The sequence below is a fragment of the Cajanus cajan genome, chromosome 1, assembly GCF_000230855.2.
Source record: "Cajanus cajan strain Asha chromosome 1, NIPB_CcT2T_4, whole genome shotgun sequence".
Taxonomy (NCBI): Eukaryota; Viridiplantae; Streptophyta; class Magnoliopsida; order Fabales; family Fabaceae; genus Cajanus; species Cajanus cajan.
In genome coordinates this window covers 26,880,399-26,907,358 of record NC_138517.1, presented here as the reverse complement: position 1 = coordinate 26,907,358, position 26,960 = coordinate 26,880,399, and the positions used below count along the sequence as shown (strand labels likewise).

At 29.1% G+C, this 26,960-nt stretch overlaps 1 protein-coding gene across 1 annotated transcript; it reads left to right on the top strand.

Moving 5' to 3' along the window:
• Positions 1–21,061: 21,061 nt before the first annotated feature.
• Positions 21,062–22,203, top strand: LOC109813810 (vacuolar iron transporter homolog 4). Its single transcript, XM_020378071.3, has one exon. It carries the CDS (start codon positions 21,188–21,190, stop codon positions 21,845–21,847), a length of 660 nt encoding a protein of 219 aa, XP_020233660.1. The 5' UTR covers positions 21,062–21,187; the 3' UTR covers positions 21,848–22,203.
• The last annotated feature ends 4,757 nt before the right edge of the window (positions 22,204–26,960 follow it).

Here is a 26,960-nt window from a genome sequence, read left to right as displayed (position 1 = left end):
AAGTTTACCCAATGATTGTCTTTATCATTAAAATAGTCACATAATTAAGATTCTAATCTTCATAAATATCCTAGCTTATTATTCGATACCATTAAAACGTGTCCCGCATATGAATAAGATCGGATAGAACTCTTCTCAAAATAGATATACACTGCAAAATAATGAGCTCTGGAGTGTATCTTCATCCATTGGTTAATTGTTAGTGCAAAGTGACAGTGAAATCATAACAATTAGCTTAATTTCAGTATATTTTGCATGTTGATCATCCTTATTTAGATATAGATATTTCTTCCATGTAAAGACATTTTTTCTTTATTTGTAAGAATTACATTGTTAGAAAGTTTAAATTTAGAACTTTAGTAATTCTTTTTGGTAAAAGTATCTCCATTGAATAGTACATGTTAAATATTTGTTAATTATTTACTTTATATATTTCTAATGAGACAGATATTTAGAAAATAGCTAAATATTTACTTAATAATCAAGACTATACTATTTTATTCTTTGTTTAGTTGGGCATTAATTAAATTTTTTCTTACTCAATCCTTACACTGTGTATTTGTGCAAAAACTTGTTAAATAACGACCTAACTCAAACTTATATATATTATTAAAAAAATATATTTATTATTTTATTAGCAAATATTTTTTTTATTGGTATAAAGCATTCACTATTTTTTTATGATAATTAATCTTTATTGAAAATCTAATAAATCATCATTAGTGTGAAATATTTCTTTTTAACTATGTTTTTTTTTAAAATTTTTAAAACTCTAATTCAGTTGAGACTTTATTTAAGAAAAAATTGGTGAAATTTAACTCAAACCAATGACTTGTTGGTAAAAATATGTTACTATAGTATTTTAGTATGATTTTATAAAGGAATTCTTCTTAACCACTTACATGTTTATGGATGTCATTATACTATTAGAAGCACCTTTACCACTGGGGACTCACTTTACATTGTTGTGCTTTAATAATGAGACAAAAGTTTGTGGAGCTTATTGAATTCTCCCCCTTGATGACCTCATCCATGAAACAAGTTGGTGACCAAAATAATGGAAGTATGTTGGAATGCAAAAACATTGAAAACTCTCGTTTCTGTTTCTGATTGAATAAGATATTGCAGTTGGTGGTGTTCGTGTGGGATGCACACTCCCTTCCATTATTTAAATTATAAAATTTTCCACACTCTTGCTTTTTCTCAAGATCTTGGTGCTTTCCTCTTCAGCAATCCACTTAGCTTCTCTTCGGTCCTTCTCTTTCTTTCGCTCTTCATTGATCTACTATCAAGTTAAATTAGGTTATGTAGCATATGGACAATTAAAATAACTTGGAGTTCAATTTGTCAATGTTAGGAAAATTAATAACAATTAATATTTCTAAATAAATGAAAAACGTGAAAATAAGAGATATATTTCAAGAGGGGATGAATGTATTTTGAGTCTTGAAAAATTATACTATCATACTGAGATGTAATTGAAGAGGTGAGACATTTATTAATATAGTTTACCATTTGACATCTATTATAAAAAGAGATCTTGTGATGAAAACAAATACTTTACTCAAAGAGAGAGAGAGAGTCACCAATTTATGTGAAAAGAGGGTTTTGTATGAAGGGAGTTTCTCTAGTTTAATTGTCCAAAACAAATATCACATGATTTGAGATAATGAATATTTGGATTTAGAGTATTTTTGGATGAGAAATTTAAATGAAGTAATTTATTCTTTTGAAGAATTTTAAATTTTTTGAGGTGAATATTTTGTTTAAATGGAGAATCTACAAAGAATTTGTGAAATTTCTTGAAATAGTAGAATTTCAAATTCTCTCAAAAAAGTAAGAATTTAAAATTTCTCATTTTTTTTTTCTTATTTCACTTATATATTTTATTTTATCTGTTATCTCTTCATGTTTTTAATTTTTGAATATTCAAAAATATTTTTAAAGTTATTAAATATTATCTAATATTAATTTTTAAAATTATTACATACTTAAAAATTGGCTAATATTTTTTTATAAAATTTAATTTAAATATCTCAACATATAAATATATTTTTAAAATCAATTTTATCATGGTAGAATCAAATTATTATATTCAAATTAAAAATTAAAAATTTTAAAAAATATGAAATTAACTTATCCAAACAAAATATTTTTAAAATGATAGAAACTGAAATAAAAATAATTCAAATATCAAGAATTTTAAATTTCTTGAATTTATAAAATTCCTCGTATCCAAACACTTCATTAAGGTTTACGACTTTGTGGATGTAAGTAAAAGGTATTGAATCATGTTAAATTCACGTCTTCATTATTTATACTAGTATTTTTGTTTGTATAATGTAAAGACATATTTATTATATATAATTAAAATTTATAATAAATTATATATAAATAAATACTATATTTGAATGTATAAATTATATTTAAAATTGTTATACATAAATATTTCTAAATATATAAATTATATTTTATATTTATGATAAATAATGCATTGTAACAAAAAAGATATTTTTATTTATTGATAAATTATTTAAAAATATTAGTATTTAATACATAAATAATTATGATAAATAAAATTTTAATTAAATAAAAAATTAAAAAAAATTTACAAATAAAAAATCTCTAAAAATAGTCGTAAAATAAATATTCATATTTAGAGTTGGTTTGTGTATGCTCACGTTATTATTATTATTATTTTTAATCTTTATTGTGCGTGAAAAGACTTTTTTTTTTACTTCCAACAAATAAAAATTGGATTTGCACGTTATTAAAAAAATAGTTGAGAATATAAACAGAAAGAAGTTTTTGATTTTATACGAATATTTATTTTTACATTATCATCCAATTATATCAATAGAAGAAAAGTTTGACAATGTCAAAACTTTCTATAATATAAGTTTTTTTTTTTTAATAATGCGTGAATTTGAATAATTAAGTAATTTTCTTTGTCTCGCATATGTTGCATGTAATTATGAATTTCATTTTTACACAGAGTGTTGTGATGACTTTCATTCTTACACCTCACTGCCGTTTTTTCCGATGGATGCACCAACATCTCTATAGCTAGCGCCACCATGAAAGTATCATCGTTTTTTTTTACCACTATGATTAATGATGGAATTTTATTTTGAACACCACTCAATTTGATCAGTGTCACTCTTAATTAAAGGTGTTAAAATAGGGTTGATTTTTATCAGACCTAATTAAAATTTTATTTAAAATAATAATTATATTTTCATGTATATAAACTATTTGATATATAATTATTATAATGAGGTGTTATTTTGATAACATTTTCTATAAATATACATAAAATAAATAAAAAAGTAAAATATGAATTAAACTTTTCTATAAATCAAAATCAATTTTATTAAAGAAATTAGATTAGATTATATTTATTTTTTATAAAATTTTAATTGCATAAGTTGATTTTTAGTTTATGGGAGAAATTTAATTTATTTAATTTTTTTTATAAATATTTACATAGAGATTTATCTAAAAAATAATCTAAATAAAATCATGATAAGCAATGATTTTTATTCTCAAAATTTAGATCCTATATCTACTCTACTGAATTAGAATTGAATTTTAAATTCTAATAGCAAATCTAATTCCAGCTTTGGAGATTTCAGTTATAAAATCTATGTATAATAATTTTGAGCTAATTCTTACTAGTGTTTTAGCATGCTTAATGTATATTGTATATAATTAAAATTTATAATAAAGTATACATAAAAATAAAATTATGCTTAAATATATAAATTATATTTAAAATTTATATAAATAAATATTTTAAATATATAAATTATATTTAATATTTATATTAAATAATTTATATTGTAACACATTATTTTTATAATTTATGTAAAATAATTTTAAGACTTATTTTATAATATTTATGATAATAAAAATTAAATCATATAAGAAATTAATAAATTTTTAAAAATCTATTTATTGAAGAAAATTATAGATATATATATATATATATATATATTACAGAATAAACGCTCATATTTAATATATATATATAGATATTGATTGAATAAAAATCAAAATTAGAATTTTAATACACCCGCAATACTCCTATTCCATCATTCAAATGCACCCTAAGATATTTTTTATATTAAATTTAGTTTGCGCACACACATATTACATGTAGAAAATATTCGCATAAAATTTTTAAAACATATTATAAACAGAATTGTATCAAATGTTTGTCTTTTGTTTTGATAGGCAAAAAAACAAATTTAAATTTCCAATTTCAAATCTTTTGAAACATTGTTTATGTTTAAAGATTATCTTCATTTTAAGGTTTTTTTCCCCCTCTATTAGAGTCTATAAATATAGATTATCATGAGATGAAGAAAGTCATCCTAGTCTAATATGAAGAGATAATTTTTAGAGTGTGTCCAAGAAAAACTTGTAATTTTATTTGAGAAAATAAATTAATATTATATATACCTTTTCAATGTGATTATGACTATATACATAATGAAAAATTTCTGTTTATAAAAAATTTGCCCTCTAAACACTACATGAATTAAAGTGGGATTAAAGAGGCGGGCAAGAGATCGAGGAATTAAAAGGAATACTGTTTTGAGGATCTGCATGCTTTCATTTTCATTTTTCTTTAACTTTTTATCCACTCAATTATACAATAACTTATTTTTAATAATATATTTGTATAACAAAAAATAAAAGAAAAAAAATGTAACATCATATATAACTATTATACAAAGATAAAGTACGTCTCATCCCACTAGTTTGAAATAAAAACAATACACCCTGTTATAAATTAAGATGATTGCAATCGGTGACATGCATGCATCGATATGAACTAAAGTTGCATAACAATGATATCATAGAGCTGTGATATACAAAACATGACCTAGGTATATAGTTAATAAACAGTCTCAAAATGAAATAAGATTTTATTTCTTTTCATTCCCACTTTATATAGTTTTGTTAAGATTTCATTTCACAGGGTAATGGCAGTTTCCCTCCCTATTCAGAAGCACTGTCGGCACCTGTATTTGTATTCCTTTTCCATCCATTACAAGTTTATGAATACTTATATTTAGAAGAAACGAAAGATTTTTATTTTGTTTTATTTTATTTGCGGACTCTAACTAATCTTTGTCGAATAAACCATTTCTATGAAGAAACGAAAAAGTATGTTTAATCATTTATTTATATATTAATTCTTCATGCAAAACTATACCCTTTCAATGAGCGTGCCGGCTTGATTGTGAACAAGTCTAGTGAAAATTGATGAAGATCAAAGTTACACAATATCCATTTACCTAGCCATTAAATCTATGTTAAAGCTGAGGTGAAGGTTGTGGTTTAATTTGTTTCAATAATTAAATTTGTCTACATTTAATTAAGTCACTAGTAGCCTATCATAATTTTAAAAATATACATGTTTCAATTCCTCTTATTATAGTTATATCAATTTTCACACGTTAAGTATGTTGAAATATAAAAAAAGTTTCACATCATTAAAAAAGAGGAGAAACATGAGTTTATGAAACATATACACATATTTAATTGGTATGGGGTAGGGATGACAAATATATTTGTACCCGCGGGTAATACCCGAACCCGTCCCGACTTTGACGAGAAATACCCGGTTTGACCGGGCATAGGTACGGGTACGGATAAAACCCGATATATTAAATCGGGTACGGGTACGGGTACGGGTACGGGTACAGGTATGTACTTACCCGCCCCATACCCGTACCCGTCCCCGTCCTCGTTCTCATTTTTAATTTAATACTCACTTTCAATTTAATTATATTAAAAAATTTATTATTTTTGTATATGTGATTATTTATTACAATATGAGATAAAGAAATAACCTAATTATAATTATAATATAATAAAAAAAATTAAAAATATTACTTTTTTTACAAAAAATAAAAAATAAAATAAAAAAATTGACGGGTACGGGTACGGGTATACCCGATACCCGACGGGGATGGGAATGGGAATGAAAATCTATACCCGACGGGTACGGGGACGGGGATGGGTTTAACTCGCGAGGACGGGGACGAGTATCATGAAACACGTACCCGACCCGTCCCGTTGCCATCCCTAGTATGGGTTCTTTTAAATGTTGACCAAAACAAATTTATAAGGATTTAATTTTAAGGTAGACAATATCATATCAATGTGAAGATATGTATAAATATTGATTTTTAATTCCAAAATATATAATATCATATTAATGTGAAAATATGTGTGAATATTGTTAGAAATTTTATTTCTAAATAATTATTGTGGGCTATATATATATTATTTGTAGTATTTATATTAGTTATTTACATTTAGTTGGACTCAATAAAAGTGATCTAATTTTAGTGAGCCTTTAGACTACCAACAGGAAAAACTGATATGGGCTCAAATAACTGGAAATCAGATTTGGCCCGTCAGGGATTAATGGGAACCCTAATAGGTTTAAAATCATAAAGATGGTCATGGTCCCCAATATGCCAAATTAGAAACACACGTCTCTCTATCTCCCCATCAGAAGAGTAACATCAAGTCCCATCAAGGAATTCAGTGATTTGGCTGAGGAAGATCATTGCACCGAAAGACTATTCCGCTGCAACCTTTTGATCAACGTCAATGGATACAGGTACATGTTATTATCATTAACTCTGTAATCTGAGACAACGGTTCTTAATTTTTGATTAATGAAAAATTTCTATTTGGCTTAAGAAATTTTATCCTAACAAATATCTCACCACACAACAAGATATAGTTAATACTATTGATCTTTAAATAAGGCAGACGCACAGATTGGTAACCTGAAATACTGAACAAATACGTTAGTTAATTTTTCCTGAGGTGTGTGATGACACTGACCTTAAGGACTTATTCACGAGATATGCGCAAGTCCCCCAAGATACAATAAGGTTATCTCAAGAATTTGTGGAATATAACTGGCAAGTGACGAAATGAGAACCCAGAAAAGAGTAGAGAGAAAGAAGAGAGGAAAGCTTTTCCGAATGATCAAACAGTGTGACAAAGGCCTTTATTTATTGAGTCACGAAAGCTCGTAAACCACGTAAACCATCCAAAAATTAAGGGATAAACCTTATCCCATAAATTGGTTGGATAAATTAACTTTATCCGAATATGACCATCAAAAATAAAAACATTTTCAAATCCCATTTTTGCACGTGCAAGGGGGACAAATCGACAGATTGAACTACAATGGACTCATAAGGCTCATTCTCATGTGCGCAAGTCCAACACCCTTTGCTTGCCCCTTTTGAAGTGTTAGGAGCACTTTGATATATAAAGGGTCAACACTTGAGTTGTTCAAGTAATGTGGGACTCCTTCTTTTGAAATAACATGCATATATGCAACAATCCCCCTTATATTTCAAAAGAAAAAAATACTTTATTTTGATTATGTTAAGAAGGAGAGATAAAGGAAGAAGAAACTGAGTTCTCATATTGGTTGTAATACGTTGGACCTGGTGTAACAAGCTATATGAACAAGACCTAGATTGATAATACTTAACATACAGTGAGATTGGTGTAGCAAGTTATATGAACCAAAACACTTAATGTATATTAGCAGTTTTATCAATCACATTACACCCCCCACAATTCTTGCCGCTATCACTATTTTGCACTACTAGGCCATATGTGTGCTCGGTATTCATGAGTGCTCTAGAGATCTTGCCAAGATCTCATGCAAGCGACCCCCACTTAACACTAATATAGGTGATTTTATCAAGTGCGTGCTGCAAATCATACACCACCCATAAGGGATATGAAAATCATTAAAAGTTTTATAATGTGTCAAGCTTTCTCATCATAAAGCTTAACAATAAAACTTGTCCTCTCAATAGTATAGCTCTAACACTTTCTCATATTATAGGAAGGGACAAAGATTGAAGAGATTTAGTGCTAGTAGAACTAACAAGTGACTTGTTCTTACCTATATGAACCTCATTCATGGGATCTCCAATCACAAAGGTTGGGTTACCATCACTTGTTTGTTTTCAATTGGCTTTAGTCCCATTCCTTTTGATTTTTCATAAATCATATTTCTTCTTAGCTATTTTGTTAGACGATCTGCTAAGTTTCCTTTTGACTTCAATAACTGATGGAAATTGTTCCATCCTTCAACAGCTACTTAATTTACTATATTATGACTCAATTGTATATCTTTATTTTTCCCATTGTAAGATTTATTCTTAGCTATGGCTATTGCTGATTGGCTGTCACAATGTATTGACACTGATGAGATTGGTTTCATCCCTAGAGGAATGTTTACCAAGAAGTTTCTCAACCACTTAGCCTCAGTACCAGTCATCTCTAAAGCTACGAACTTTGACTCCATGGTTGATCTAGTAATAATAGATTGCTTGACTGATCTCCATGCAATCGCACCACCACCAAGTGTAAACACACAACCACTAGTGGATTTTGTCTCATCTGAATCAAAGATCCAATTAGCATCACTATACCCTTCTAGTACAGTGGAAAATCCACTATACTCAATACCATAATCCATGGTACCTCTCAAGTATCTCATGAGTCTTGCAAGTGCTTCCCAATGGTCTTGATTAAGACTATAGGTATGTCTACTCACTCTACTTACTGCATATGCAATGTCGGGTCTAGAAAAGTTCATCAAATGCAACAAGCTCCCTATAATTTGGGCATATAGAGATTGAGCAAGAGAATCTCCTTTATTCTATTTTAGTTTAGAGTTAACATCGTAAGGGGTAGTCACAAACTTACAATCATAATAATCAAATTTCTTATGAAGTCTCTCAACATAATGTCCTTGGTATAGTAAAATATTATCATCCTTCCTTACAACTTTAACTCCCAAGATTACACTTGCCTCACCCATGTCTTTCATATCAAACTTAGAAGCAAGATTTAGTTTTGAACACTATATCATCACAAATACCAAAAATAAGCATGTCATCCACATATAAGCATATGATAATACAATTATTATTCACAGATTTGATGTACACACATCTATCATCACTATTGGAAGTAAACCCATCATTAAGTAAAACTTGATCAAATTTTTCATGCCATTATTTTGGTGCTTGTTTTAAACCATATAAGGATTTTAAGAGTCCGTACACTTTATTCTATTGACCAGGAACCACACACCCTTCAGGTTGAGCCATATAAATTTCCTCTTCTAGTTCACCATTCAAGAAAGTGGTTTTTACATCCATTTGATCTATCACAAGCCTATTGATACATCCACTTTCTCATCCATTTGATATAATATTGCGTACCAAAATATCAAAGGCCCATTAAGCCCAAAAATAGGCCCATTAAACCTAAGGTCCAAAAACCCTAATATATGAAGCCCAATATACAAGACCAAAATATATGAAATTTATACTAATATAATATGTAAAAATAGTGTCTATGATAGTGTGGCCCAAGTGAAGAGCAACTAGCGCCCACTAAGTCCATTGGGCCCGCCAGGCTTTGAAACAACCAAATCTTCATGTCTAACCCATTCCTCTTGGGTCCTTCAATGTGTCATCTCTTGCCCTCCTTAGCATGATTCCATCGGGATGAACATGAGTTTATATTCGCATAATGGTATCCATTGGTTAGAGGACTTTTGGGCGATGTCCAAAAATAAAATGGTGAAGACTTAAGTTCAAAAGTGGATAATATCTTACCAACATAGAGAGACATGTGTGTGGAAATCCTCTAGTTGACTGACTCAATGAGTATAATGGAGTTGACAGGTGGATCTGTATATGAGATCTCTTATATCGAAAGTATTCTTAATGGTGTGTCCATGTGTGAGGGAGAGTCTTCTCTATAATATGAGGGGTTATGAGGCCAATCTTGCTATTGTGAATTAATGATGGAACAACTATCTAAGTATTTAGAGTGGGACTAGGTTCTATAAAAAAAAAAAATCATATATACTAAGTATGATTTTTAAGATTAACATTATAAAATAAAGTATGATACTATATTTGGTAATTTGGGATCAGATGAAATAATAAAATTCTTTTACACTATAAAAGTGGAGAGTTCTTACAAATAAAGAAAAAGTGCAGATATCTTCATTACTTCATTAATAAGTTACTTTTACTGTTCTAAATTACATAACTTCATAAAACTTTGGCAATTAATTCAGGGTTAGTAGTAATATTGTTTTATTATTAAATTTGATATGAAAATTTACGTGTCGAATTATATAACTGTTAGATTGCCGGAATATAATTATATGTACGCAAATAAGGACAAATGCAGTTGTGGTGGATCATAAACGGAAACACTACGTGAAACGGTGGCTCCCAAAATAGGACAATATTGTAGTTCCTGAAATTGCTGTTTCAGATAAATTAGTCCCGAAAGAAAGAAAAACAAATTGCAGTTACAGAAGTATAAGTCAAAAAGTTTTTGAAAAAGTATATTGTTACGGATGCATGGTGGTTTGGTGTCACAGTATTCGATTGTATGTAGTCACTTTCAACTATCAAATGAGAAGGGGTGGACCTTATCTCATAATTACTCTCCTTTATTTAGTGCTTATTTCAGGTAATGCAGTTATATTTGAATCCTTATCATTCAAACTTTATTTTGGCATGTATATTTAAGAAAATCTTTTGACATCAAAGATAAGTATTTTTTTAAAAACTTTTAAAAGATCTTAATTTATTAACAAATAAAATTTTAAGTCAAATTATCCATGTATTATTATGTATCAGTTAATTATTAAGTGAATAATGTGTGTTATCTCTTATTTATTATTTTAATAATATAAAAAATGATCACATCATTTATATGTAATTTTTTAATTTTTAAATTTCAAATTCACTACTTTCTTAAATTTTATGAAATATCTTGCTTTTTAAAACATTTGTTAAATTAATGAATTGCATTATTTTTATAATAGTAATATAATGAAAGGATATATTCTAATCATAAAGTTGCTGACAATATTACGGTAATTGTATATGAAGTAATATCTATTTTAGTACTCATAAAAGTATCACAATTTTATTCTTGAAAAGAAGCATTAATTATAATGGAAGCATTAATTATAATGAAATGAATAATATATATAGATTTCTAAGTAATATAAGAATTTCAAATTTATATACAAATAAGAATAGAAATAAGTCAGGTACATCAGACTTTAAATATATAAGCTAGATTATTATGCAAAATTAAAGTTTAAGCTTGATTTATTATTTATCATAGGTCTTTTTATAAGTGTGGCCTAGCCCTTTTGAAAATTTGGTCTATTCTGTTAACTTATTCAAATGATTAATATTAATTAAACCAATAAATTTAATTTTTAAAAATAAAAAATAATTTTAAAAAATAATTTACTCAATATTATTAAAATTTAAATATAAAAAAATATAAAAGAAAAATTAAATAATTTTTTATTGAAGGAACAATAATTATTATTATTATTATTTATATTTTTAACTGAGAATCATATGTAATTAACCAAATTACTGTAATAAAGTAAGCATGGAAAATGTAGCTTGCATGCTGCTGCACTCCCAATTATTTGCGTCCTTTATATTTTAGAGTTGTCAATCAACGCCATGAGGAACAAATAATGGGCCATTATTACCTTTAACTGAAACTCATTCATATGAATTTTTTATTTTCCTTTAACTTAAACTCATTTACAATAAATACTAGAATGAAATTCTATATTTTATTTTTTAAAATTCTTTATCTATTGCATAATTATTTTTAATTAAAAACTCTTTTCTATTTAAATTTTATTTAAGTAAATTTAGTTTGAAATTTATATTTAATATATATATATATATATATATTTAAATTCACTACATATATTAAATTCAGTATAAATTAATATATTCATGCAAAATATTCTAAAATCCTTAAAAAAACTTTAATTTTACAAATTTTAAAAGAAAACATAAATTTAAATAAAAATTTAATATTTTTTTTAAAAAAAAATTATCATGATCATTGATATTCATTCACCAAATTCTTCATTTATCAGGGATAACTTTGCTGAATTGTATCAATTGTTTTATGGCAGAGGTATGACTTGATGAAGTTACAATTAAGACACGTGACACTTTGACTGCTATAATTAAATAGGAAAAATTTGCATGCTGATTATTAGTTATAGTTTTTATATAGTGGTAAGTGTTTGATCTAACACTTATAATAATTGATAATCATATTCTATAATTTATAGTCATTAAATTTTTCATCAATTATAAAAAATAATTATAAAAATAATATATTTAAATAATTATATATATATAAACATATATATATATATAATAAAATTTATTATATGAAAATTATATATTAGCATAAGTTTATGTATATTTTTTCTCTTAAAATTATGCACATTAATTACTACACACATGACATTTGATGAATAAAAATATAATTTTAATTTAATATAAATTTATTAAATACATATTTATGATGAATCATTACTAATATTTGAGTATGTGTAAAAACATGTTCATTATATATAATATAATTAAAATTTATAATAAATTATATAAAAATATTATATTTAAATATATAAATTATATTTAAAATAGGTAAATATAAATATTGTAACGTATAAATTATATTTTAGATTTATTATAAATAATTTGTATTATAAAATAATATTTTTATTTATTTCTATATATTTCATTTTAAAATATTAATATTTAATTAAAAAATAATTACGATAAATAAAAATCAAATCAATCCCTATATATTAAACACAAATATCTATATTATATGAGAGTGTTGTTAAGGATTTTTCTTCAATGAAAGGGTTTGTAAAGATTTTTTTTTTAACTTTTTTTTTTATCTAATTAAGGTTTTATTATTATAATTATTTATTAATTAAATATTGATATTTTAAAATAAATTGTCAATAAATTAAAAATAATTTTTTTTGTTGTAATAGAAATTATTTATCATTAATCTAAAATATAAAATATATGTTCGTAAAATATTTATATGTACTAATTTTAAATATTATATATATATATATATGTATATATATATATATATATATTTAAACATAATATTTGTTTATATATATAATTTATTATAAATTTTAATTATATATAATAAACATACATGTTTATTGAACAAATTAAAATACTGGTTAGATAAAAAATTAAAAAAATGCTTATAAACTTTTTCTTTAAAGAAAGATTCCTGAAAATATTCTCATAGAAGATAAATATTCATGTTTAATATATATATATATATATATATATATATATATATATATATATATATATATATATAGAGAGAGAGAGAGAGAGAGAGAGAGAGAGAGAGAGAGAGAGAGAGAGAGAGAGAGAGAGAGAGAGAGAGAGAGAGAGAGAGAGAGAGAGAGAGAGAGAGAGAGAGAGAGGGGGGGGAGGGAGGGAGAGAGGTTATAAGAAAATATTTAATAACTATTTTTAAATTAGTTTTAATATATTTTTTTATATCTAAAATAAATATGTATAACAAAATTCTTTATAAGAAAAATTTATATATTTTTCCTTTTTATCTATGTTATTACAACGCTCTACCACTAGGTATAGAAATTAATAAATATTTAATTATTTTTTATAATATTAATGTGTTACACATTTTTCTAATGGGTTTAATATTCAATATGTCGTAATTCTTAAATTATTCAACACAATAAATAGTACAATAAAATTCTACAATTTAATACTTTTTTGAATTCTTCATCAGTTACATAATTACTTTTAAAAATTCTCTTCTATTTAATAAATTCAATTTTAAATATATTTAATATTTACTCTTCTATTTATATTCTATTCAATTAAATTCAATTTCAAATTTATATTTAACGTTTATATATATATATATATTTAAATTAAGTGCATATATTCAATTTTGTAAATTAATACATTAAACATTTGATATTCATCTTATGATTATTTTTAAAAATTTAAAACAAAAACAATTTATCTAATATCTCTTCATTTTCTCCATATTAATTGTTTGAGTTTTTTTTAATTGATTAATAGATTTAACAACTATTTAAACTAATAATAGATTTTAGTAATCAAAATAAAAAGTTCTCGCATCATGAGTTCTTACCATGCATTGTATAGGTCAAAATCTAGTTAAATTTAATTTCAAATAATCAAATATGTTATACTACAATAAATAATTTAATATCAATTCATATTGTGTCATTGTTGTTTATAATTAATATAAATGACTATACATTATTTCTTTATTTGTAATTGAGAATTTAATCAAAATTAATCTTTTAATTAATAAAATTATTAATATATATATATATATATATACTCTATTTTAATTTAATTTCAGATGATAATAAGACATTATGGTTTTGTTAAAAAAAGTTTTTTTCTTATAAATAATAACAATTACCAAGTATTTATTATTTTATATTTTTTTATAACCCACATTTTAACCAAAATTTTCACTTAGTTATTAATTAATGTATGTAATTACTAATTAAATATATTTTAAAGTTATTAATTAATTAATATAAATTTAAACAGTATCATATAATTTATAACAATAATAAATATTTAATATTAAGTGTATTTGCGTTTAAAAAATAAAATCTCAAAATTACATGATTAAAAAAATTAATACTACAAATTTATTATTATATGGTTTGCATCAGAATAATGGATGTTATATAATGTTAAGTGTGTAGTCTAAGTTCTAAAATTGAAGTAGTCCCACATTGTTTAGTTTAACTTACTTATTAAGTCCCACATCACTTAGTTTGTAATGCTTGCCTCTTCCTTATGCTATATATATAGAGGCACCTTGTAAGGTTTAAGATACACCAAAAACAAATACTCTTAGTATTGTTTATTTCTCTCTTCTATCCTTTTATTCTCTCTTTTAATGCCAGTTGCCTAACAACTGGTATCAGAGCTCTAGGTTCGGGAGAGTATTCTTAGTATGCTCTGTGGTTGCAGTTTTATCTGATCTTCCACAACAGAAAAGAATAATCTTCAGTTTAGAGAGTGAGAGGAGAGTATTCTTAGTATGCTCTGTGGTTGCAGTTTTATCTGATCTTCCACAACAGAAAAGAATAATCTTCAGTTTAGAGAGTGAGAGCTTTTCTCAGAATTCCTCAGTTTAAGAGGAGAGAGTCTCAGTTTAGAGAGCAAGAGCTTTTCTCAGCAGCAGAGCAATGGCATTAGAAGAAGGGAAGGTGAAGATAGAGAAGTTTGATGGTAAAGACTTCGGCTTCTGGAAGATGCAGATAGAGGATTATCTGTATCAAAAGAAGTTATATCAACCCTTAATAGGGGAGAAGCCAGACGATATGAAACAGGAAGAGTGGAACTTGCTAGATCGACAGGCTCTTGGCGTGATCAGGCTGACATTGGCCAAGAATGTCGCGTTCAACATCGTCAATGAAAAGACAACTGCAAGTCTGATGAAGACACTATCAGACATGTATGAGAAACCATCTGCAGCCAACAAAGTACACATAATGCGTCGGTTGTTCAACCTTAAGATGGGAGAAGGTAACCTTGTGATTAATCATATTAATGATTTTAACACTATTCTTGCTATGTTAGAGTCAGTACAAATCAAATTTGAAGATGAGGTGAAGGCATTGATACTATTGTCATCATTACCGGAAAGTTGGGCTGCAACTGTTACTGCAGTCAGCAGTTCTGCAAGGGATAACAAGTTGAGGCTCAACGACATTCGCGACCTGATCTTGAGCGAAGATGTTCGCAGGAGAGATTCCGAGGAACCTTCCAGTTCTACTTCCAGTTCAGCATTAAATACTGAAAGTAGAGGAAGAACCACTCAAAAAGGTTACAACAGCCGAGGAAGATCAAAGTCAAGAGCTAAAGGTCAACCAAAATTCCGAAATGACATTGTTTGTTGGAATTGTGACAAAAGAGGTCACTTTACCAATCAATGCAAAGCTCCGAAGAAAAACAAGAATCACAAGAAACGTGACGATGATGAATCAGCAAATGCAGCAACTGACGAGATAGACGATGCATTAATCTGCAGCCTAGATAGTCCTATTGAGTTATGGATTATGGACTCAGGTGCGTCATTCCACACCACTCCTTCTAATGAATTGTTGACTAACTATGTTTCTGGAAGGTTTGGAAAGGTTTACCTTGCAGATGGCAAACCTCTGAATATTGTTGGAAAAGGAGATATTGCCATCAGGACCTCAAGTGGGAGCCATTGGACACTGAAAAATGTCAGACATATCCCTGCCTTAAAAAGAAATTTAATATCTGTAGGGCAGCTGGATGATGAAGGGCACGAAACCACTTTTGGAGATGGAGCATGGAAAGTCAAGAAAGGCAATCTCATTGTCGCTCGTGGAAAGAAGCGAGGGTCACTTTACATGGTTGCAGATGAGAACATGATAGCAGTTACTGAGGCTGCCAATAATTCATTCTTGTGGCACCAAAGACTTGGGCACATGAGTGAGAAAGGAATGAAGCTAATGGCGACAAAGGGTAAGTTATCAAAACTAAAGCACGTAGATGTCGGCACTTGTGAACACTGTATCTTGGGAAAACAGAGAAAAATTAGTTTCTCAAGGCAAGGAAAGACACTGAAAACAGAAAGGCTTGAATTGGTGCATACAGATGTTTGGGGGCCAGCTCCAGTGAAATCTCTTGGAGGCTCATGCTATTATGTCACCTTTATCGATGATGCTACGAGAAAGGTATGGGTTTATTTTCTCAAAAATAAATCTGACGTGTTTTCTGTGTTTAAAAGATGGAAAACAGAAGTTGAAAATCAGACAGGTTTAAAGTTGAAAAGTCTGAAATCCGACAATGGTGGAGAGTATAATAGCCACGAATTCAAGAACTTCTGTTCAGAACATGGGATCAGAATGATCAAGACAATACCAGGAACACCAGAACAAAACGGTGTTGCAGAAAGAATGAATAGAACATTGAACGAGAGGGCTAGGTGCATGCGGATTCAATCGGGCTTGCCTAAGGTGTTTTGGGCAGATGCAATCAACACAGCAGCATATCTCATAAATAGAGGACCATCAGTTCCTTTGGGTTATCAATTGCCTGAAGAGGTATGGTCTGGGAAGGAGGTAAATCTTTCACATTTAAGAGTATTTGGCTGCGTGTCATATGTTTTGATAGACTCTGATAGTAGAGACAAATTGGATCCCAAGGCCAGAAAGTGTTATTTTATTGGTTATGGTTCTGACATGTATGGCTACAGATTTTGGGATGACCAAAACAAGAAAATCATCAGAAGCAGGAATGTCACTTTTAATGAGAATCTATTTTATAAGGATAGATTTTCTGCAGAATCTATTGATACAGACAAGTTGCCAGAGCCTTCTGAGAAAGTAGAACTTGAAGAAATTTCAGAAAGCGACATAACCAACAGAAGCCAGAGTACAAATATAGAGGTTGAATCAGAACCAGCATCTCCTCCTTTGAGAAGATCCTGCAGAGTTTCAGTTGCACCAGAAAGGTATTCTCCTTCATTGCACTATTTATTGTTGACTGATGCTGGTGAGCCAGAATACTTCGATGAGGCTATACAGGGGAATGATTCTGTCAAGTGGGAGTTAGCAATGAAGGATGAGATGACATCTCTTCAAAAGAATGGTACTTGGTCGTTAACTGAATTGCCAGAAGGAAAGATGGCTCTACAAAACAAGTGGGTTTACAGGCTGAAGGAAGAATCTGATGGCAGAAAAAGATACAAGGCGAGACTTGTGGTCAAAGGATTTCAGCAGAAACCAGGAATTGACTTCACAGAGATTTTCTCTCCAGTTGTAAAAATGACTACCATCAGAGTCATACTGAGCATTGTTGCTGCAGAGAATCTTCATTTGGAGCATTTAGATGTTAAAACTGCATTCTTGCATGGAGATTTAGATGAAGATATTTATATGACTCAGCCAGAAGGTTTTAAAGTTTCAGGCAAGGAAAATCTTGTATGCAAGCTTCATAAAAGCTTGTATGGCTTGAAACAAGCACCAAGGCAGTGGTACAAAAAATTTAATGAGTTTATGCAAAACTCAGGATTTAGCAGATGTGACATGGATCATTGCTGTTATGTTAAGAAATATGTTAACAGTTATATTATCCTTGCTCTATATGTTGATGACATGCTAATTGCAGGGCCAAATATGACAGAAATTAACAGGCTAAAGCAGCAATTGACAGACCACTTCGAGATGAAGGATCTTGGTCCAGCTAAACAAATTCTTGGCATGAGGATTTCTAGAAACAGACTAGAAGGAGTCTTGAAGTTGTCTCAAGAGAAATACATAGAAAAGCTTCTTGACAGATTTAATGTTGGAGATGCCAAAATCAGGAACACCCCTTTGGGAACTCACATGAAGCTCTCAAAGAAGCAATCTCCAGAGACAGTTGAAAAAAAAGGACCACATGTCAAGAGTACCATATGCATCAGCAGTTGGGAGCTTAATGTATGCCATGGTGTGCACCAGACCTGACATAGCACATGCTGTTGGAGTTGTCAGTCGATTCCTATCGAATCCCGGGAAGAAGCATTGGGAAGGTGTAAAGTGGATATTAAGATATCTGAAGGGTACTTCAGGAATAAATTTGCTCTTCAAAAGAGGTAATTTCACTTTACAAGGGTTCTCTGATGCAGATTTGGGAGGAGATTTGGACACTAGAAAAAGCACCACTGGTTACATTTTCACCTTGGGGGGAACTGCAGTGAGTTGGAAGTCTAAGCTTCAGAATAGAGTTGCTCTCTCAACTACCGAAGCTGAGTACATAGCTATCTCAGAAGCAGCCAAGGAGATGATCTGGCTAAAGAACTTTCTCAGTGAATTAGGGAAAGAACAAAAGAATGCTCCATTGTTCAGTGACAGTCAGAGTGCTATATGTCTTGCGAAGAATCCTGTCTTCCATTCTAGATGCAAGCACATTCAATTAAGATATCATTTCATTAGAGAATTGATAAATGATGAAGAATTATCTCTGCTGAAGATTTCAGGATCAGAAAATCCAGCAGATATGCTAACTAAGACTGTTACAACTGACAAGCTGAGGCTCTGCATTACCTCAGCTGGTCTTCAGGAATAATTGAAGATAAAGAAAGCTGCACTAGGCGAAGGAGCATATGAACTCGATGCTTACAAGGAAGCTAACTAGAACTCAGACTCCAAGTGGGAGAATTGTTAAGTGTGTAGTCTAAGTTCTAAAATTGAAGTAGTCCCACATTGTTTAGTTTAACTTACTTATTAAGTCCCACATCACTTAGTTTGTAATGCTTGCCTCTTCCTTATGCTATATATATAGAGGCACCTTGTAAGGTTTAAGATACACCAAAAACAAATACTCTTAGTATTGTTTATTTCTCTCTTCTATCCTTTTATTCTCTCTTTTAATGCCAGTTGCCTAACATATAATTGTTTTAATTTGTAATAGCATTATGAATTATATCTTAATTAAGAATTAATTATAAAATATAACTGTTGAATATAACTTGCATGTTATTCTCCCAAATTTATGTTCTTTATGTTTTAGAGTGGTGAAACTACGCCATGAGGAACAAATGATGGAGTCATTGTTACCTTTAACTTAAACTCATTCACACGAATTTTCATAGTTTCAAAATGCAACACAAAATTGTGTCTGTCCATGAATTGAAATTGATGCGTATATATGTACTTACGAGATACATGCCCCAGTATAATATACTTTTGTCCATTATTTTTGCTTGTAAAAAGCCCTGGATATGGGTTAACGTTAACAACACCTTTGTTCTTGTCTGAGTCACACCATTTTTATGATCGATATTCTTTTCATCATGAGATTCAGGATCTGGTCTAACTGCCTAAAATTTATACCCCTTTTGGATCACTTCTTTAGGGATAAAGTAGATGATGTATGGTAATATCTCTGTTCACATTATTCATTATTCCTATAATATATATGTATATAATATACCATATACCGACACACATGTTGCTTACCAAAAACTTCAATTATTTTTGGCTCTCATTAATTAGTTTGTTTCCTCACCAAATAAATCAATCCCTTATCTTTCTTTCATTTGCGTCTGGGATTCAATGATATACTATTGGTTGGTAAAACTTTTTATCTGATAAACAGTCTCCTCATACGTGTTGGGAACTTTATAAAAGAGGTGATCTTTATTTTTATGAACAAAAGCAGTATGTGACATTACATTACATTAATTAATAAATATTTTTTCCACCACTTGATTATATAATTGTCTGCTGAATTTCCTGTTGTAAGATCGTTAATTTTGTTTAAGTGGCTGTCACTGGTCTCAACAGCTTGGGAAACAGTATTAATATCTGTTTCCTTTTTCACTTTTAGATATGCTTTTAATTCTGAAAAATGACGTCCGCAAGATTTTCTCAAAATTACAAGAGTTCTAAGAACCGCTTTATTCTGTTTTGGTAAGTTAATTAATTGTTTCCTCATATAAATTACACACCATAAAGTTTTAACACAGCGAAAAAAGTGTAGATTGTGCATGTAAAGTACAACCAAAACAACTCATGTTCACAGATTAAGTAATCTTCTGAATTAATAAGGAGAAAGCCTCAATTATTTGCAAAACCAAAAAGCTCACAAGTAAAGTTGTCGTAAATATAATATTTCAAAATATAATTAGTCCCACAAATCCCACAAATGCTTTTACTATATTTACATTTTGAGTAAACACAGCGTCAGATCAACTAATACAAAATTATTTCAATTTAATTAATTGTCTAAATTTCAAGTCCTAATATACAGTTGTGTTAAATATTCAAAATCATTATTTTACCATCTACAATTATCCAGCTTAGATTTTCTCTAGCGGAGAAAGAATCCTTATAGTCTTTGCTTAAATTTTTTTTAATGAACTTTCCTCTTCAATTATTCCCCTCTTTAGTTTTAATGCAATCTTTAACAAGTGAGACAAAATTTACTGAACTTTAAACCCCAATACATAATTTTGTATAACATATGGTGAATATAATATCTTTTGTCTTTTAATTAGTGGGCTTGCCCCACTTTTGCCTCCAGCATAGACGAATTTCATCCATAAATACCCTTGTTGGTAGCGTGTGTCCTCCACACTTTCTCCACACACCCTCATCTATTCTTCATCTTCTTTTTCTTCACCATATCCTCTATTTGATTATTTTTCCTCAATTGTTTCAGTCTTTCTCACCATGTCATCAAATCAGACACCCAAATTCGTCCTCCCAAACAACGACCCTGAGCAACAAGCATCAACAACCCTAGAGATTGAACCTGAGGACACCTTCGACTACTCCAAAAGATCTCAGTGGCTTCGTGCAGCTGTTTTGGGAGCCAATGATGGGTTGGTCTCAACAGCATCATTGATGATGGGTGTTGGAGCTGTGAAGCAGGACATCAAGGTGATGATCCTCTCAGGGTTTGCAGGGTTGGTGGCTGGTGCATGCAGCATGGCCATAGGGGAGTTTGTGTCTGTGTACTCTCAGTTGGACATAGAGGTTGCTCAAATGAAGAGAGAGAAGGAGAGAGGGCAAGGTAGAGAGAGAGAAAAGAGTAGTGAAGAGAGAGAGAGTTTGCCAAACCCTTTGCAAGCTGCAGCAGCATCAGCTTTGGCCTTTTCTGTTGGTGCAATGGTGCCATTGCTTGCAGCATCCTTCATAAGGGACTATAGGGTGAGGCTTGGAGTGGTTGTGTCTGCTGTAACCCTAGCTTTGGTGGTTTTTGGTTGGTTAGGGGCTGTGTTGGGAAAGGCTCCTGTGTTGAGGTCTGCTGTTAGGGTCTTGGTTGGAGGTTGGCTGGCCATGGCCGTCACTTTTGGCCTAACCAAGTTGATTGGCTCAAGCGGACTTTAGTATATAAAGTTATTCTTAGTCATCCCTACATATATATATATATATATATATATGTAATTAGTTAAAGTTTGTTTTGTTTTTGCATGTATGTTAAGGTCATGTGTTGATTATGTACTATATATTTATATGGACTCTCTTTTTCATTTTGTAACTTACTACAGATGCTCTTTCTGCCTTCTCTTGTTGAAGGGCCTCATTGTTTTTTGATTAAAAATGATGAGATGAGAGACATGGGTTGAAGAAAGTAGTTTTGGTGATTAGCACAAAAAGAGGGTAAAGTGTTTCAAAGCCTTTTGTAAGTTGTACACATGCAGGTTTATGTATGCTGATTGATAAACTTGGAGTTTTTCATTTGATATGGTGGGTGGAGATATTAGCATAATTTGCTTAACTTAAAATAGATGATTATAAAAAAAAAAGGTTTCTTAAAATTTGTTATTTTAAAAGCAGATAAATTGGCTTAATAAAAAAAAGCAGAAAATATATTGTTTATTTTAAAATGAAGCAGTTTAGACAAATACACTTAAAAAAAACTATTTTTTATATTAAAAAATGTATTTTAAGAAAATAATTTAAACAAAATGGAACATTATCATATTTGAATCAGTGTGCCGTGTTGTGTTAGTTGATAGAGGGAAGGAAATTAAATTAACAAATGATATAGTTAATAACTTCTCAAATTAAATAATGATACACGATTTTCTTTTTCTTTTTAATTTTCCGATGAGTTTTCAATGGAGCCTGTTTAATGATGGATTTTTTTTTTTTTCACACTTCATATATGGTCATATATGTTGTGCACCGGGGGTATTGCACTCTCGTTCAAAGTGAATGAGATAAGAGGACATTCCTTCATATATGGTCCCATTATTATAAAGATTGTTAGTGTATCGAGGGTTACTAAATGTATACACATATTTCCACTTAGTAAGATAGTGTTCACTTCAAATCTAAACTTTTATAATTTTACTTTTAAATATCACCCAAAAAAATCTCTTAATCAATATAAATAATTATGTGAATATAAACTCATGTTCATCCTTTAATTTGAATGATATAGAACTTATCTTGCATCCTAACAATATATACTAATATTGAATTATGTTTGTGCTGGATTAAATATAATTTGATGAATTTATTTTTACTCAACTTACACATGTGGTTAGGTTGGACAATTCAATCTGGGGTGAATTTGAGTCAATCCACACCATTTTCTATATAAAAAAATATTATAAATAATAATTGAAATTGAAACGAAGCACCGTATATTATACATCTTTATTTTTTTTTTGTTATTTATAGTTTTTGAGATTTCTTTTTAGATTTGATTTTATTTAGTGAACCAACTCATGAGTCAACCACCATGTTAATGGGTTGAGTCAGGTTGGCATCTGAACTTGGACATGCTGATTTTCTTACTTCATAAAGTATTTTTTTTTTTAATTCCTTACTTTATAAAGTTGGATGTTGCGCTATTTTGGTTTGTGTTGATTGGAATTGAATTTTTATTTATATATATATTTTTTATTTATGTGTGTTGGAAGGGTTTGTTAAATGTTAGACCTTAATATTCAAAAACAAAAAATGATAGACCTTGAGTTTAGACAAAATGATCATATAGAGTTTTATATTTTAATTACCGTAAATTAGTTTAGTAGCAATCTTCTCATGATATTTGATTGTATAAAAGGGTTCTTGACTGGTAAAGTGGAGAAAAATAAGAATCATGCATTTTTTTTTCTTCTCACCTTTAAAGATTAAAACAAGAAAAGAAGAACGCGTGTCATGTTATAGAAAAGGAAGGGCCTAAGATTTTATTGCAAAGGATCCACACAATTATTTATGACTAATTTTCTTCTTATTCTTTTTTAGAACCCTTTCCTATTTTTAAAAGAAGAGAATAGAACCTCCCTTCCCTTAAATTTTATGTATGTATTAAAAGAAAGGGAACAGAATCTCATGATGAATTTCTTTTATGTACTTTTCTTTGGGAACCCGGCCCTATGACATTATGTGTGATTCTTTGGTTATTTTTGAGATGCTGAACAAACACGTTTTATCCTCGGAAGTCATAAAAGACAAACAGCTTTATTCTATCTCCAAAATTTCATTTGTACCATGTTTGAAACTACCAACATCTATTCTCAACCATTTGGAAAGCATGGGACAATAACTAAATTTTGTACTCAACCTACCAATGTCCTCCACCACAATCGTTTGGCTAGACATCTTTAAAATAAAAGGGATACACAATTATTGTTTGGAAGGAAAATAGAAATCATCCTGTGTGACCTTAATTTGTTCACTTTTACTTGCATAGGTATAGAAAAAATGTTCACCTTACGAGTAACTTTGATTCATATATATTAATTCCTTTTATACATTTATTTTGAATTATACAAAAATACTTTCATTTATTTTTTTTTAATAAATAAAAGAACATATATAATAAGTTGATTTATGATTTTTTGATACTTATCATCCTCCCTTAATAATCCATATAGAATTTAAATAGTTTCATTATTTAAAATCAAGCAATTGATGTCATATTAATTATATATATATATATATATATATATATATATATATATATATATATATATATATATTCTACTTGATTTTTAATACACGAATTTCATAATTCCCTCGAACGCAAAATTAGCAAAAGAACGTCAAAAGTTATTTCCAAACACTTTTCCCTAATCCAAAACAAATATAGACCAACCCCAAGGCCGTGTCTAAGACATTTTAGGCCTTAAAAAATTTATTTAAAATTTACTCTCAAATAATTGATAATTTTTATTTTAATTTTTCATAATAAATTGTTAATTAAATCTAATAGTTTAAAAATTTGGACATCTCACTTAATGATAATTCTTTCGATAACTATTTTATAACATAGTCTCAAATTAATCTAAAAAGGTTTTTTTTTTGAAAAATAATTATAAATATTATTTATAATATTATATAAATTAACATATATATAACACATTTAAAAATAATAATTTTTTAATATAGTTTAATATTTATAATGAAACACTAATTGTTATTATTATTTTAAGTAATTTCAATTTAGAGAGAAAAAAAAGTCATAATCCTTTGAGAATTTAAGGATTTTATTATGTATGGCAAAGATCAAGCCATTACCTTGGATGAGGCTCAAGGTCTCAATTCAGACTAAGGAACTTCAAAATTAGTAAGAGTTGAAGATAGCGGTTAATGATGAAAGCTTGAATGTCTCAAAGGGGGAAAAGTGAGAAGAAAGGACTAAAGAGAAAGAAGTTTGCATATCGAAATGGAATAGTAACTCAGAGTTTAAGCCTAGATGTTATACTTGTCACAGGATCGGTCATTATAAGAGAGACTGTCCTGAGAAAAGAGGCAAGGAATCAAAAAACACTATGGATTCTTTGGATGTCGTTGTTTCAAATGGTAATAAGAGTGTAGGGGTGCTGGTGGCATCGATATCAAAAGCACAAATGAATTGAGTTATGGATTCTAGATGTACCTACCACATGGGACTTGTGAAGGGATTTCTTTGAGAATTTGGAACTCAAAGAAAGTGGAGTGGTGCTTCTTGGGAACAACAGGGCTTGCAAGGTGCAAGGTATGAGTAATATCTATCTGAGAATGTTTAATAACCGTGAGATTCTATTACAAGATGTGAGGTATGTCTCTAAACTTAAGAGGAATCTTTTTTCAATAAACATGCTTGATGGTTTGGGTTATTCTACTAAAATTGAACATGGTATGATGAAGATCTTTAATGATGCCTTAATAGTTGTTAAATGAACTAAAAGAATGGTCTGTATATTCTTAATGGTTGTACTGTTATTACTCATGCATTTGTAGAAAGTCAAACTCTGTGTGATAAAACAAAATTATGGCATTTAAGGCTTGGACATGTTAGGAAAATAAAATATGTTAAATGGTGATAATAAATTGGATAATCTAGATTTTTTGATCATTACATATTAGAAAAATCTCATAGGGTTAAGTTTGAAACTGGTATGCATGTTTCTAGTAGACTTTTTTAGTATGTTCACTCAGATCTTTGAGGTCCTTCAAGGATGAAGACTCGTGAATGGGTTCCTATTTTCTCATCATGATTGATGATTTTTCAAGAAGAGTGTTGAATTTATATTTTGAAAAATAAATTTGAAACATTTCAAAAATTTAAAGAATGGCACTCTATAGAACATCAAATGGGAACCAAACTAAAGGTTTTAAAGACTAGCAATGACCTAGAGTTTGTTTTAGAGCCATTTAATGAATTTTGTAGGAAACAAGGAATTAAAATGCATAAGACTATAACTCATAATCCTCAATAGAATGGCTCAGTTAATTAGAAGGATGACCAGGACCATTTTGGAATGGTAAAGTGTATGTTGTTGGGTGCATTTTTGCCTAAGAGCTTTTAGGTGAAGCTACATATATTGTAGTGAATTTGATAAACAAATGTCCATCTTCAACTTTAAATTTCAAGACACCTATGAAAAAATGGAGTGGTAAACCAAAAGACTATTCAAGTTTGAAGGTTTTTGGTACGTTATATTTTGATCATATAAAGAAAGACAAACTTGAAGTTTGATCTGTGAAGTGTATCTTCATTGGTTATTTAGAGGGTATGAACGGTTACAAGTTGTGGAAGGTGGATCCTAGAGAGTCTAGATGCTTTATAAGAAGGGATGTCACATTTGATGAAGCCATAATGGTGATGATGAGCAAAAGCCTAGAAGAAAGCAACTTAAAAATGATTAAGGAGAAAACTTAGTTTAAGGTGGAGTCTCCAACTAGTGGTTCTAAGGTCATTGTGGGACGACAAAAATAGATTTTAAAAAATAGAAAGTCTCCACCAATATATATTTTAGGGAAACACTGGAAAAATCTTAAAAGAAAATGGCCTTTAAAAATCAAATTTTGAGTTCGGGAGTCAATTACGCGTAGGGAAGATATTAGCATCCTACGACATCCATTAAAATGGTTACCTTTAATCAAATGTGCAAATTAATATTACTTCAAAATTATGTGTTTCATCGCTAAGAAAACAAAATTATTTGGCTCTTATTTGTACATTGATTTATTTTTAAATCTCATTCTTTTAGGAAAAAAA

What these genes read in the sequence shown, in the direction of transcription:
- LOC109813810 (XM_020378071.3), top strand. Translation starts at nt 21,188, where the DNA reads ATGTCATCAAATCAGACACCCAAATTCGTCCTCCCAAACAACGACCCT.